A 16048-nucleotide genomic window follows, 5' to 3' on the forward strand; every position below is an offset into this window, starting at 1 on the left:
CTTCCTGCCTACTCCCCAAGGAAGGTCCTCCACAAAGCTGATCACTCTGAAAAGGTTGTTTGATCAATATTTTAACAAGCCCTAGCCACTAAGTGTGTTCAACCCTAAATTAATTCTCTTGAGAGGCACTTAGAGTTGTTTTTTTTTTAATTTAAAAACCTACAATGCTAAAAATCCAGAATGAAAGCTGGACAATCACTCAGATGCACACACAGGAAAAAAAGCAATCAAAAGACCTCCCATAAATCCTCCTTGTAATGTATATGACTGAGACCTAAGACTTTTCTTGCACTTGAACCAGGTCAGCCAGGTTAAGACTCTAACCCACTTTTTCACAAGGGGGTAAATCTGCCCAATAGGAACAAATGACTGTTCCGTGGGATGATTGTGGCCACCATACGTTGATACTTGGGTGTAGATCTTGTCTTAATGATGTCTTAGGAAAACTATTTTCTGTGTGAGAGGAGTAAAGATAGGAGAGAAAGGGCTGGAACCTAGAGGGGAGGACTGAGCTCTCTTGTTTTAAATTCTTGCTAAGTACAAATGATTGCTCTTTTCCCAGCAGCCTGATAAAGCTTAGCATGGCGCCACTTTCTTTATAGGTGTTCAGTAAATATTAATTTCATCCTGCTAGGGAGACTATCTTTTTCCTTGAAATAAGGCACAGAGAATTAAATGAAGCTAATGGATATTTAAAGATGTATGCTGGGATGAATAGCTGTAGGAAACATATGATACTATCTTTGCCAAGAACAAGACAAGTAAATATTGCTTTTAATAGCTTTTTAGGTTCTTTTTTTTCTTTGCTATTTGAAATCTTACATATAAAACAATTCAGTCATGTCTTTTTTCCTTCCTATGAAGGAAAGCACTTGTAAGGTGTTAATTACACAAAACACACTTCTCACCAAAATGTCGTTACCTTTTCAGTTCATGACTGCCTCTCCTTTATGTCCCTGAATAATACAATTACATATGAATGATTTCTAAGTCTTAACTTCCCCATGTCTGTGTGTCATTGAAGTCTGTATCACACCGACCTCTGAGAAATTGGAATATGTAGAGTGGAGATCCAACAGCCAGGTGCAGTGATGTCCAGATTAAAATAAAATGATGTTCTGGAAGGTATGGCTATAACAACATGATTTTCTAACGATTCTGGAGTTCTCTTCATGTTTACTTTGTAAGCATCATTTAAGGAGAAAATAATATTGAGCACATGTCACGACTGTTTTTCTCCACTGAACCCTGAAGAAGCTTCCAAGGGTAGACTCAAGACTCCAGGAATCGTGGCTGAAGCTGTGCATTGGCAGGTGTTCTGAAAACACTGCCTTTCAAACTGTGCGCATCCTCCTCCCTGATAGGCCTTGTTCCTGGTTTTCTGCCCACTATTTGGATCCGTCCAGGGATGGAAGGATCACTTTTTAATGAAGCTGACCCATCACTAATGGGTTGCTCCAACTTTGAGAAATATGTCCCCTTATAATTAGAAACCCTTTCCACTTTACCTACTGTTTGCTGCAGTAGCTTTGCTTTGTAAGTCTGGCCCTCCTCATAGATGCTGCGGTGATGAATGGGGCACATGGATCTGGACTCGTGCTCAGCTCCACTACTTCCTGTTTCATTCCCTCAGAGCCCGGTAACAGCGTACCCTCCCAGCGGGCCAATCTGCCAGGATTTTCGGAGATTCAAGAAGCAGCCTATGGAAGTATCTGGTATTGAAAAATATTTCCTCTTACATATCATTTACTCATTTTTCTTTTAAAAAAAGGTTTTATTATTTTATGTTAAAGGCAGATATAATATAGAGAAGGACAGAGAGAAAGATCTTCTGTCCACTGGTTCACTCCCCAAGTGGCAGCAATGGCTGGAGCTGAGCCAATTCAAAGCCAGGAGCCAGGAACTTCTTTCCAGGGTCCCAAGGCTTTGGGTTAGTCTCTACTGTTTTCCCAGGACACAAGCAGGGAACTGAATGGGAAGTGGATTGCACTGGATATGAACTAGAGCCCGTATGGGATTATCCGGGTGCGTGCAGTGCAAGAATTTAGCCACTAGGCTATTGCCCTGGGCCCTACTCATTATCTTAAACGTAGATTTGTAAAGATTTATTTATTTTTCTTGGAAAGGGAGATTTACAGAGAGATGGAGAGATAGGTCATGATGGGGAATCATGTGGCAGTCGTGGTGGCGGGGGGAACCCAGACGAGCAGTTTCAGAGGCCTAGATGGGGCCTGGGCCCTGATTGAAATGGAGAATGACAGGAGAGGAAGATCAGGCGCCAGTCTGGCAGTGCTGCCGCTGAGTTCTGCAGCTGGGATGGGCGAAGACAGAGCGGAACAGCCAGCTGGGGAAGAAGGATCCAGAGATGGATTTGTGGTTTTGTTTTTGTTTTTGTTTTCTGGAGATGGGGTGCCGGCAGCATGTTTGTGTGCTGCTGGGAATGAGCTGGTAGGACGTGGTACTGGTACTGGTACTGGTAGGACGTGAGCTGGTAGGACGTGGTAGGAGGAGGGACCGAGAGGAAGGCAGTGTTGGAGGAGGCGGCACGTGGCGCCTCCGTTTCCAGGAGCTTCATTTTTCTGTGTAGGGTGTGTGCAGGCGCAAGTGCGTGGTCAAGCATGGCAGAGATGAGGAAAAGAAAAAGCCATCAGGCCTCTAACTTTCCTAAGCTGCCACCCTGTGCCGCTTGTTTTCCTGTCTGGGATCCACCTCTGCTGCCCTCCGGGGCCATTTTCCAAGGGACAGTCTCCTAAATGGAGGTGGACAGGCGTCACCGTTCAGTCGCAAGTAGGTGTCATGTTGCCCTTCTTTCCCACGCCTGGAGGTGTTGGCTGCCAGGTTCGAAGCTGAGAGGTGTCGCGGGCCGGAGGTGCGGGTGTCAAGCCGTGGAGGTGACGCCTCCTGCCACTGGCTGGCGCACTCTTTATGGAGGGAGAGAACTGCACTGAGGAACGTGAACTGCCGGAGAACCGCTAGAGAAGTCACGGAGCGGTTTTGTTTCACCTTTAATTGTGGAGGGAAAGCATCAGGAGGAGTGACAGTGACACAGTGACACAGTGAAGAAGAAAAAAAAAATCCTTCTAGCTTTTTCGTTTTCCCCGGACTGGAAAGGGAACCCTGGAAGAAACCATAGGCCCTTCAACCCGCTATCTACAGCGGAGGGATGAGAGAGGTCTCTGAGTTTGCCACATGGTAGTGGAAGCTTAGGGGTTATTTTCCCTTCAACTTTGAATATTCCTTGTGTCTCCCATGCCTCTTGTGAAACAGACTTTGAGCTCAGAAAAATTCAGCTTCGAAGTGATGAAGCCATTTGCTACTGTGCTTTGTGCATCAGTAGGAGACTTGTCCAACACCCAAATTTCAGCCAAAACAAAATGAAAATCACCTTCCAGATTGCCTAGGAGAGATGTGGAGTGGGTCAGCTATGCTGACGTTGTCCTGCTGATCTGTCCCTCCTGTGACCTGTTAGGGATTTGGGAAGATGGTTGGATAGGTGATAACGTTTTGACTTGTAGCATGGAGTCGTAGTCATCCCTGTGTTGTGAGCAGCAGCGGAAATATTTGACAACATCTGATAAACGGAAAGTGCTTCACACAAGAGGGCTGTGTAAAGATGTCAAGAAGTGCTACAGAAATGAGTACCCTGTGGCACGCATAATGCACTGGCATCACAATGCCTCGCTCGTCTCTCCTCCTGTTTTCTGTAAGATGGTGGTGTTCTTAGTGATACAGGGTAGGTGAATGACGAAGCTGGTGATGGGACTAGGCAGCAGCCTCCCCCACCCCGACCTCCTCACCCCTGACCCCCTCACCCCTGACCCCCTCACCCCTGAACCCCTCACCCCTGACCCCCTCACCCCTGACCCCCTCACCCCTGACCCCTTGCTGGGGAATTGCACTTTGCACCTGCAGGCTGCCTTGCACAGAAGTGCATTGTCCCTCTTGAGCAGCCCAGAGCCTCGGCTCTGTGTGCCCTCGCTCTGGCTGACGTTGAGAGTTGGTGTTACTTTCTAGGACCAAATAGATGCCTTCCCGCTCACTACACTGTGCCTTGTGTTTTCGTCCACAGCCAAGGGCCTGGCCTGCCTCCCCTGGTCACTGTCTGTGTCCTCTGCAGACTGGGTTGGGTGTTGCAAGGTGTTTGGGTTTTTCATGCAAGCTCATGGGTCTCTCCCACATGAGTTTATGCCAAGGAAGTAGAGGAGTGGTAGTGAGTCTCCTGGGATGACTTCCCCTTGAGCTTCAGCCTCACATGGGTGGGTGACAAGCAATTGTTGTTCCACTCTCAGTGCCACTCTTGTGGCATTTCCTGCTGCATGTGTGCCTGGGTAGCTCAGTGAGCTCACCCTCTCATTGCACAGGGAGTGGCAACTGCAGCGGGTGCAGAAGAGGAATAGGAAGAAAAGCTGTTCTGCCTCAGTGCCCACTGGGGTTCCGGAAGAGAAAGCATGAAGTAGCCCGGGCGTGTGTGACTATACCACCGCCTCCCTGACTTTGTTTTCCTTTTCTCCCTCCAGAGCTGCCCAGAAGTTAAATCTGTCTTCCAAAAAGAAGAAGCATCGCCCGTCTGCCTCAGCACTGTCCCAGCCACCCCTCTTCGCCACCAGCTTCAGTGGGATTCTGCAGACCGCCCCACCGCCCGCCCCGCCCTGTCTGCTGCGGGCCGTGACCAAGGTGAAGGACACCCCAGGCCTTGGCAAGGTAGGCATGGTTGGTAGTCTCTCCACCCAGCCTGGGTGTGGGTTCAGGGCTTGAGGTTGTTGGCACAGAAGGACATGAATGCTCTGGTTTGTTCAAGAAAGAATGTGCTTGGAGGGAAAAAAAAGTGACAAAAGGAAATTCATTTGTAAATACAGAGGTCACCCCCTTTAACTGCAGTTTCAGTTCCCAAGGGTAAACACTTGTTTGGAAATAGGAAATGGAAGATTCCAAAAAGAAACAGTTCATAAGCTTTTATTGCAGTGTACGGTTGCAATTATTATTTTATTATTATGCTAATATTTTGTTGTGCCTGATTTATACAGTAAATTTTATCATAGATGTATATGGGGGGGAACAAGCATACTAGGGTTAGAGTTTTGCACAACTTGTGGTTTCAGGTGTCCATGGACCATCTTGAACCATATCTCGCTTGGAGATGGGAAAATTTTCTCTGATTGTATATGCCGTGCAGTTAATGAAGACATTCCAGTGACTGGTGACCTGTTTTGATTTCCACTGGAGACAGACAGCTCTGCAGTGTTTGAGCATAATGTCACTATGTAATCCTGAGACAAAGACACAAACAAAACTAGGTCAGCAGCAGAGGCAGGGGACCCGAGAAGAGGAAGGATACACAAGGTGCTTTCTGACCACTCCTCGGTCTTCCCATTTTGTTCCCCCCCTTCAGAGATGCCCAGACTTTTGCCTTTGAGTCCAGCCATCCTCAGCATGCGTTTTTAGTAGCACCTCTCTCACCGTGAAATGCCATCTCATGAGTGGTTGGAGGCATTTAGAGACAGAGGAACAGTGTGATAGGTTGTCACTTGACTGTTTGAGACACCTTCATTGTTAAGTGAAGTGTGGTCTCTGACTTTTCCCTTCTGAGATAAACTTCTGAATGAAGCCATCGAGGGTGTACTCTAAAATAGGTAAATAATAGAGACCTGTGCAACATTTAGGTAAAGAAGCAGGTGGTGGTTTTCTTGTTTTCCTGAGAAGTAGAACGGTACACACAGGCATGCCACTTTGCCTGGCTCCAGCCATGGGCTGCTTTGGCACCTGCTGCTCCTGTTGAAGGGCATGGCTGCCAGTGTGTGCAGTTGGAGGTTTTACCTCACTCAGTCCTCCCATTAGCCATTCCCGCTTCACTTCTCCCCCGCCCCCATTTTTTTTCTACCCTTCCCTAATCTCTTCTTTCTTCCTCTATTCCCTCCCACCCTGTTAGGTGCTATTGTACAGAAAGTGGTTTACTCTAATGGAAAATGATTAATGCTGGAGGGTTTCCAGGTGTTAGGTGGGTAGGTTGTGGTCAGCCTTGAGGGAGGGAGCAGGGGCAAGGGACTAGGTTCAGGCAGTGAGGGCTACTGCATCGTTGTTAGACCTGGGAGCAGGTGGAGACCTTGGTGTGGACTGGGAGCCCTCTCCAAGAAAGAACTCCAGCGGGAAGATGCTTCCAAAGCAGGGGCACACAGGACAGTGGTGCCTTCTGGGGACAGGGCGTCCCCGTCACTGTAGAGATTTTAGAACAGTTTACTTTCCATTGTGGTAAAGTACACGTGACGTGAATGTTACCATCTTACCTATCGAGTGCACTTGGGCTTTTGTTCTGTGAAGAAGAGCTAGAAACTTCAAGGTTGGGACCAGGCTGCTCTGAACTGTGTGAGGATGAGCTAAAACCTCCCAGACTCTAAGCAGCGTTGCATTCCTCTTCTGAGCTCCTGGGGACAAGTGTGGACATGGTAGCCCTCTGAAGACGGTGCTCCTGCTCACTAAGTCAGCTCTGTCCAACACGCATTAAAATGAGCCACAGCAGAAACCATCTTCCTGCATCAGAAATGCTGGCTCCATCCCATTCCTAAAAATGGTCAATGTGTGCACCTGTAGGTAGGCGGGGCCACAAGCAAAGGCCTCCTGTCTCCTCCTTCCCGGTCCTTACCTCCTCCCAGGACATCAGGGCATTAAGGCTAGCAGTCCAGGTGGCAGCCCAAACATCCCTAGCCAGCATGAGGAGATAGTACTTATGTAAACATAGTTCAAAGGGCAGTGGATGCTAGGCATCCTGAATTGCATGATGAACCATAGGTGGTGGCCAGGTGTGAGGGGCCTTACAGTAAATAATTATCGAATTACAGTTTGCAAGCAGACTTTAAAAAAAATTAAAGGTATTATCCCTCTCTCCCACTGTGGTCCAAAATGTGATCCCAAGTCCTGGTTTTTCCTGCGCGTTAGTACTACCTTCTCTTCCAACTCCAGCTTCCTGCCATCACAGACCCAGGGGAGCCCCAGGGGATGGCCCGAGGAGGTAGATTCCTGCCACTTCTGTGGGGGGGACCCAGATGGAATTCCTGGCTCTTGCCTTAATCCTGGTACAGCTGCAGCTGATGCAGGCACAGGGAAAGCTAACCAGCAAAGGGGAGAAACCCCTCATTGCCTGTCTCTGCCCACCCCCTCTGCCTTTTAAAAATAAAAATAAAACAGAGGCTCTGGTTCTCAAAGTGCCAGCAAATTTTTTTTCACTCTGACACCATATAGCTGCCGAACTGCCTGACCCAACCTGGCACCCATCTGCCCAGACCCCTGCTTCCCTGCCCCCCACACCCCAGATTTTACTGTAATTAGGAACTGAAATTCCTTCTGCCCATATGGAAAAATTAACTTATCCCTGTTGTATAATTTACATTTTAATATCTCAAAGAATTCAGTGCAGTTTCAGATGGACCATGAATAATTGGCACTGCATATTTGAAGCACACAGGCTGGATTGAGCTGCCCACAGTCACTTGATTCTTTAAGCCTGAGCTGGGGGACTCCCAGGCTGTGGAGTTGGGGTGGCAAGGCAGCTCCCACATGTACAGTGGCCCCATACATGACAGCCCTGTCTTCCAGTCCAATACCATCCCCTGTCCTGAATACTGAGGCCACCCAAGACCTCACTCGGCCAACCTGGGAGATTTTCATAGGCGAGAAGGGGATTCTATGGGTTTGCTTTGAGCAGCCTCACTGTTAAGTAAGTAGAAAAACTGAGGCTTGGTCAGGCTAAGACATATTCCAGTGGCTCCAGAATCAAGATCAGAAACCAGGAACTCTAAACCATTTTGTTTTCTACTGTTCCCCTGGGCTGTTTTGGGCACACAGGGTCCTTGAAAACACTGGGTGAAGACCAGAGGATCATGGGGCCATGTTGTAATTGGGAACCAGTTGCCTCTGTTATATGGAAAAGGACACACTTGCCTTTCCAGAGCCGCAGCCAAGAGAGAAAGGGAAGTGACACCAAGATCACATATACAGCAGGATGGCACTCACCCACCACCTTTCTTCCTTGCTGTTGATAGAAGTACCTCTGCCCCACTTTGCCCACTCCCAGACGGTCACTGCTGGTCCTTGAGCACTTCCTAAGGCAAAAGCTTTGTGGAGGCTGTGTTGACATAAGAAGGTGAGGTGCTATATATTTGAGTTGATGCTAAGCCTCTCTCACACTGGATGAACATCCAGGGTCCCAGCAGGGTAGAACACTTCTAGCACCTGGCCAGTATCTGCTGGGCACCTGCCACAGGTGGGCACTGTGCCAGGCAGGTTTGCAATGAGCGACAACACAGAGATGCACTTATAGTCTGGCATTTTATCCTAGTCAAATTTAGGAAACTCACCAATTTGGAGCAATCTAAGGGATTTCAGAAAAATTATTCTTTCTTTTAAATTGTCGGGGGAAAAAAAAGAAACTGTTTTCCAGTCCTGGCTCTACTTCCCATCCAGCTGTCTGCTAATGTGCACCCTGGGAAGGCAGCAGATGATGGCTAAAGTGTATGGATCCCGGTCACCCATGAAGGAGATGCAGAATGAGTTCTGAGCCCCTGACCTTGGCCTGGCTCAGCCCCGACAAGTGAGGGCACTTGGGGAGTGAACCAGGAGTTGAAGATCTCTTGGTCCCTGTGCTCTAGCTTCCTAATAAATAAACAAAAAAATTAAAGTTATTCAATTCCTCAAATTTTAAAAATTAAACCCAAAAAAGGAAACTGTTGTACTAAGGGTCTTGAAGAGTGTCTTAATGAATAGATAAGGATGATTAGTGGATCAAAGCAGCTTAGTGACCGTTTATATTTCACTGACTTTGGCTTATATGTAAATGATACTTCTAATCTCTTTGAAAATGGTTCTTTCACCTAATTCAGTCTGCGCGCTTCATGAAATTTGTTTGCACAATTAATTAACATCCATGTTTAAGGTTCATTTGTTAGTGTGCCGTAGCTTAATGTCAAAGCTCTTTGTCTTGAATTATAAAATTCTAGAGCTAAGCAAGAAATCTGTGTAGCTCACTAAGCATATAGTTTCTGCAGCCACACCAGGGGTGCAAAAAAAGTGCTTTTAATGCTGATGGTGGCGGTGGTGCTTTCATTGTGTTGATGACAGTACCCCTCCAGGTTGGTTGATTCTTCTCTTCCAAGAACACTTGAGGAATAATCCAGGAAACATAATGGGAAAATGAGCCTTTCTGCTCTGGCTCAAGAAGACCTCAGAAGAAAAATGCAGTAGCCAGACTTCCCCTTCTGCCTCATACATGTTGGAAATTGCAGAGAATTCTCATAGGTGGATTTTAGCAGGAAGAGGCCATATTCTGAGAATTTGGATGGATCCTAAAAAACTGGAGGTGCAAACATGAACAGGAATTGTGGAAAATTAGGCAGGAGCAGATCAATCAAAGAAGACTTGTCCTATTTGATTCACTCCATTCTTAATAATAAGGACTTACCATGTGCCAAGCACTCTAATAAGTACCCCCAGAAGGAGGCAGTCCACAGGTGCTGCTCTGGGCCACTTTGCTACAAAGGAGGGGAAAGAGGGCCTGGCGTGGTGACCTAGTGGCTAAAGTCCTTGCCTTGCATGCACCGGAGTCCTGTATGGGTACCAGTTTGTGTCCCAGCTGCTCCACTTCCCTTCTGGCTCCTTGCTTGTGACCTGGGAAGACAGTGGAGGATGGCCCGAAGCCTTTGGACCCTGCACCCAACTTAGGAGACCCAGAAGAAGCTCCTGGATCCTGGCTTTGGATCGGCTCAGCTCTGGCCATTGCAGCCACTTGGAGAGCAAGCTAGACAGAAGATCTTTCTGTCTCTCCTTCTCTCTGTAAATCTGACTTAATAATGAAAATAAATAAAATCTTAAAAAAAAAAGGAGGGGGAAGAAACATGCTAAACTCATACACTCTAGGCTCCCTTGATAACATCTGGTGGTCAGCCTCAGCCACCCACCACTGTCCACACTCAAAGCTGTTTCCTTTTCCTACAGATGCCTGCTTGGGCTTGCCTGGGTAGAAGGGCTATGTGATATTCACTGATGATGGTTAGCTATCAATACACATGCCTGTTGGTGCACCTGTTACGGACGTACTTCTCTGAACTTCCTCCTATGTGGGCAGGGTAGCCCGAGAGCAGGCATTGGGTAAAGCTGTGATTCAGAATTATTTGTTCAGCCAGATGATCTCTTCTACCACAAAGGTTTAGCTGCTCTTCTCTGTTCACTCCCCAAATGGGTCCAATGGCCAGATCTGGGCTGATCTGAAACCAGGAGCCAGAAACTTCTTTCTAGCCTCCCATGTGGGTATTGGCATTCGGGCCCCAGCCTCTTCTGCTTTCCCAGCTCAGAAGCAGAGAGCTGGATTGGGAAGTGGATTGGGAATATGGGATGCCAGCGCCCTGGCTGCCTCCTCAGTTATTGATTTTATGTCATAGCTCTCACTCAGCACTATTCTTCAAGCTCATGGCAGTATATTTTGATCTCTACCAAGACTCGTTCTCTAAATTATGTATGTATGTGTGTGTCTTTTACATGCATACATTTACATAGTATTTGGCTTATGTCATCAGGCCCGCTAATATCTAGTTTTTGTTTTAAATCTAAACTTATCCTTCTTTGGTGGGTTAAGTAATAGCACTTTTTAAAAGAATGCTGTGCTTTTTAGTGGAGATGCTTTTATTTTGTGGATTGATTACTATTTTTAGGATAGAAGTCATTGAACTACTAAGTCCTTAGAAGGGAAAGTCAGTTAATGTTTTGATGATAAGAAAAGGCTACAATAATAAATTTAAGAATGGAAGTAAGGCATTTAAGAAGGCATGCATGTAGCAATGATTCAGTGGCCTCACCAGCAGAAATCACCAGTACCACTCTCTTAGTCAGGAAGCGATACATCGGGTCACACCAAGGAGAAAGCCTCCCGCCTTCCTGCTTACTGAGTTCAGATGACTTTGACAGAATGCAAATTATCCAGCTCCTCATGATCATTTTTGCCCTTTATTTTTCTACTTCCTTATCACAAAGAAGAGCCAAGATTCAGCCAGCCTGTGAAAGTCATATCCAGTCTATACAACATAAAGATCTCCAGTGCGGTGGGAACCTGCAGCAGATCCCTCAGTCAGCACTCACATCCAGCAGCCCAGCTCTCAGTACCCAGGGCAGGAGAAGTGATCAGGTGCCCCAAGGTGTGCTGCTGGGGGAAAAGGGGGAAAAAACTCTGCATAAATAATACATACGCATTCATCACTCTCCTAGCTTCATAACTTTGTAAATTAAATCGTTAGCTCTTCTGGGAAATAAACTCATGTGACTGTCTGCTGTTTAATTACAGTTATTCTCTCTGAGCTGTGCTGGTTTGCTTTGAGTTGCTAAGCTCATGTGGAGTCGGTTCTCCCTTTCCTTTTCTTGTGCTTCTGTTTATGTCAGGATACACTCAAACAGCAGAATGATGGACTGCTTATGAAGGGCTATACTATGGTAATACTACAGGGGAAATCAGTTGGGGGGAGGTAAGGGAAATTCTGGCGACTATGGAGTTGTATCATAAAATTAAAAATAAAATCGAAGAGAAGAAAAAAGCCAACAACCTTTACCATAATTGGAAGATAGGCTGGGTGCCTTTTGGAATACCTGCAATTCCTAATTAGCATCCTGACTTGCGGGAGGAAAACACGAGATAAAAATGAAGGAATTCTCTGTGGAATAAGTGCCACTATCTCAATTAGCCAAAGGGCAGTAAGATGGATTATAATGCCAGAATAAGGCTTTTGATCAGCTTTTGTCCAGAAACCACATTTTAGTCAAGGTCAGCACAGTTAGGCGATTACTGATACCAAGAGAATGGCAGGCAAATTTTTAAAGCGAACATTTCTGGCATCTTACCTTTCTCTGTCTTTCTCTTGCTCGTGGCTGAAAGGAAAGGAAAGTTAATCACGATTCGCCATAATTATCCCGTTAAAATGAGATTGATAGCAGTGTTTTTTTTTTAAATGAGCCAAAACTGCTGAGTTAATTAGAAAAGTTTTCCTTTGTTGGCTCACAAAGTAAGAGATGCTGTCCTTGCCTGCTGGAGGGCTTGCATCACATGGGATTGCGTTTGAATCTCTTTCTGTGCTTCATTGAACTGGAGTATAAATATTACAATATATCCTTTTTAAAAAGATCTATTTATTTTTATTGGAAAGTCCGATTTACGGAGAGAGGGAGAGACAGAGAGAAAGATCTTCCATCAGCTGGTTCACTCTTGAAATGGCTGCATGGTCAGAGCTGAGCTGATCTGAAGCTAAGAGACTGGAACCTTCTCCAGGTCTCCAACGCAGGTGTAGGGTCCCAAGGTTTTGGGCTGTCCCTTACTGTTTTCCCAGGCCACAAGCAGGGAGCTGGATGGGAAGCAGGGCTGCCAGGACATAAACCAATGCCCATTTGGGATCCTGGTATGTGCAAGGCAAGGACTTTTGCCACTAGGCTACTGCGCTGGGCCTTAGGGCTCACATTTGTGCAAGATACTTGGCTTCATGGTGCTCTGTCCCTCTCCTTCCGCTTCCCCGAGTACACTGTAGCATTCCTGCAGTATTCTTGTCACATTGTGATGACAACTGATGGTGTAGCAGTCACAGAGGGCTGTACTTTTGTTCCATTTGTTACACTATGATGTGTGCTACATGTAGTTGCTCTGGAATTAGCTCATATGGGTGAATCATGCAAAATGTTTATGCACAGATGGAACCTTTTTGAGAACTCACACACATAATTCACCCTGAAATATGTGATGAGAAAGTTGATTTCTTTTTTTTTTTCAAGGACATACAGGAAGTTTTATGTTGTTGGCTATGAGAGAAGCCACTGGCCCTTCACAGCTTTAATGTTTCCTACTCTCCTTTGAGAATGACCTTAAGATGGGCGTGAGGCACCAAGAATGGAAGTTAGATTCAGCCTTGGTAGGTGGTGTAGACTGTGAAGAGGGCCAGTGGAAGAGGGTTTGTGTCAGTTACAAATCCTTTTAGTGTCAAGCAGCAGGTGGATAGGGAAATGAAGGAGGCAGACCAGTGTGTCCTGGGGTTGGAACACAGGGAGGTCAGGAATGCCTGGAGCTAGCATCTGCCTGGCTCTTCAGTAAAGCCTTTATCACACGAAAGGGCGCAAATCTGTCCAGACTGGGTATGCACAGATAACTAGCCCGTGTAGAATGACAGACTCCGAGTGAGGAAGGAGTGTGTCCAAGTAGAACATGTGGTCCTACGAGATGGCTGGGCAGACACACACAGGTACCAGTAACACACAGGTACAGCTGTCACACCTGCCTGCCTGCCTGCCTGCCATGCAAGGTGAGCCAAACCAGAGTTTCTGAACATGTTTAGGATTTTAAGACCAAATCAGTTGGATGATAACAGGAGTCTGTGTTCATGTGCACTAGTTTCCAGTTAGCAGAAAACATGAGCAGGATTCTAGACCTCCAGGACTTGAAGTCTGAGAGGGACTCCAGAACTGTGGGCAGAAGGCCAGCCAGGAGGACGTGCTGTCACGTGTCTTGCCTGTCAGCACCAGTGGCTGCAGCAGGACGCAGCTCCCGGCCTTGCTCTGTGAACCCCAGAAAGATGCTTCATTTCCCTGCCAGGCAGCAGAACGGATCATGCGTCTCCCCAGGCTGAGGCTGGGGCTCTGTGCCGGAGAACACAGGAGGTGGAGGTGGAGGTGGATGGGAGGCTGCTGGCACCACCCGGAGAGCTCAGGACAGGGTGGGTGCTCTATACCAGGAAAGCCTGGCCCTCAGCTTCCTGCATCATGGCTGGGTGCAGAAGATTTAGATGCCCATTGAAGGGATGAGTGTTGAGGAGGTGGGAGTCCATGCTGAGTCACAAACCCAGATTTTAACCTGAGTGGGAAATACAGGTGGTTTTGTGTCAAGGTCCAAGTTGAAGCCAGTCTCAGAGAAACTCAAAGTAACTAGAGGTGAGGTATTTATTTGGTGGCTCTTCAAGGCCAAGAAGACAAGAAGTGGACCCTGAGGGGTAATGGAAAGGATTGCAAAGAGATTGGCTTTGAGGCCCAGAAATGCACCCTGGGCTATTGATTCTTAGAATGGTAGGGTCCTGGGCTTAGAATCAGAGGAGCAGGGCATGCTCCCTGGCTGGATACGAGCCTGCACCCAGTACTGACCATGGCTTTGGAGGTTTGTCCTTATAGTGGGCAGAAGTCACTCCCAGGCCTCACAAAGCACTGAGCCTGGATATGCCAATAGCTGCCCCTTCTCTCTTCCAACCCAAATTCTTCAGCCTACTGCTACATGTTAACTGCACACTCTGGGCTTTCCACTGCACTTAGACCAAAGTCCTCAGCCCAGGGTTGTGGGAGACCGCTCTCTGCTTCCTGCCCCATTGCATACTCCCAACCCCTCCGTCGGCCCTGCCATGCCTGCCCTCTTAGCCATCAGTTTGTGACTGCAAAGAAGACATGGGCATGCCTTCCTTCCCTCAGCTCAGGGCTTTGGCCTGCTTGTGCCATGCTCTCCTCATCACCCCATTTAGCTCTTAAGTCATCCTTTGTCTCCAGGCTTCAAGCTGAATGTCAACTCCCTACCCCTAGGAAATGACCCTTGAGTCCCCAAGGGCATCCTGCCCTGTGGATGACTGTAACTTAGCACCTAGCATGTTGTGTTTCTTCTTCCTCCTGTCAAGACTATAAGCCCAGCAGCTGTGACCATGCTGCCTGCCGCGTGCCTCCCAGCACCTGAGAAGTACTGGAACAACGTTTGTGGACTTGGGACCAGGGCTCAGGAGGCTGCCTGTTGTCTCTAGACATTCGGTCAGTTCAGTGTCATGCCTTTCCATGTCCACTGGTATAATAGCAGCATAATAGTTGGGGAAGACACACTTAGGCCAAGGCCAGTGCATGACACCTTGTCCCTTGAAGGACCCCTGGCCCCTGCAGCTCTTGCACCACTCCCAGGCTTGGGAAGTGGTGTCTCAGGGAGGTGTTTGCTTGCTGCATTATCTGGCCAGGCATATAGTTTTTCAGGAGGTGCTCTCACGTCCTTGGCAGGAGTCAGGGTAGAATGCTTGGCAGATCGTGTAAGAAAGACACCTTATCGCTACATGCTGTGCAAGCAGGCCACACATCCTTGGTCTTTCTGCAGGCAGAACTTGGGATTTTCAAACTTAAGGAGCTTGGCTTTTGATACCAAGTTCTGTCTTTGCTACAGTGAGTAGCAAGGTTTCCTCAGTTGTTCTCGGGTTGATCTAGCTTTCCAATCAGGGTTTTAATGACACATCGTAAGCTACGGACCAGGGCTTGCATTTCATGTGTCCCTGGATCTTGTTTCCACTGGGAGTGCCCAGCTCCCCATCATTGCTGCCCTGGACAAATGTGGGTCATCCCTGAGTCCAATCCTGGCATCCTGCTCCACCACCGGCTGCCTCTGCCCCTGCTCCCACCCCGCACACTGTGCACCTGCCCCCAACTCAGGCCATGGGTTGTGGCAGAAAGGAAAAGTGACTACACAGGTGCTCATTCATTTCAATTCCTGGAGTGGTTGATATTTCCTAGGAAAATTTCTCTCCTCTCCCTCTGGGAAAGAGATCCGGATATCACTTAGGTATGGGTCCTGCATTTTGGGAGTGTTTATTCAATAAAGAAGAGAGAGGTTTGGGGAGCTACAAGTAGTGGAAAGCAATGCCCACAGCCTGCTGTTTCACTGCATTCACATGAAAGATAATCACGGCTTCTGGCTTCTTTTTAATTCTGTCATGATATTTGTTGTGGCCACTGTTTTAAAAGTGAGACAATGGGGTAGATATTTGGCACAGTAGTTAAAGCACGGATTGGGATGCTTAGTTCCATACAGGGATGCCTTGCTTTGAGGCTTTATTCTCCTTCCAATTCCAGAAACCTGATAATGTGCACCTTGCGAGGCAGCACATAGTTCCTGAACTCTGCCACCCTTGTGGGAAAACCTGGATTGAGTTTCTAATCCCCATCTGAGCCTGGCCAAGTCCTATTTGCTATGGGCATTTGGGGGAGGGAGCCATCGAAATGGAGGTTTTCAGTCTGACTGTGGGTCTCT

The 16048-nt window shown here is 47.4% G+C and overlaps 1 protein-coding gene across 1 annotated transcript in view; it reads left to right on the top strand.

Moving 5' to 3' along the window:
• Positions 1-16048, top strand: part of KIF26B (kinesin family member 26B) — a 441533-nt gene that overhangs the window by 315351 nt on the left and 110134 nt on the right. Inside the window, exon 5 of the mRNA XM_004578491.2 lies at positions 4518-4701. Coding sequence (XP_004578548.2) covers positions 4518-4701 — 184 coding nt within the window. The remainder of the gene's footprint in view (positions 1-4517; positions 4702-16048) is intronic.

Source organism: Ochotona princeps, chromosome 10, assembly GCF_030435755.1.
Source record: "Ochotona princeps isolate mOchPri1 chromosome 10, mOchPri1.hap1, whole genome shotgun sequence".
Taxonomy (NCBI): Eukaryota; Metazoa; Chordata; class Mammalia; order Lagomorpha; family Ochotonidae; genus Ochotona; species Ochotona princeps.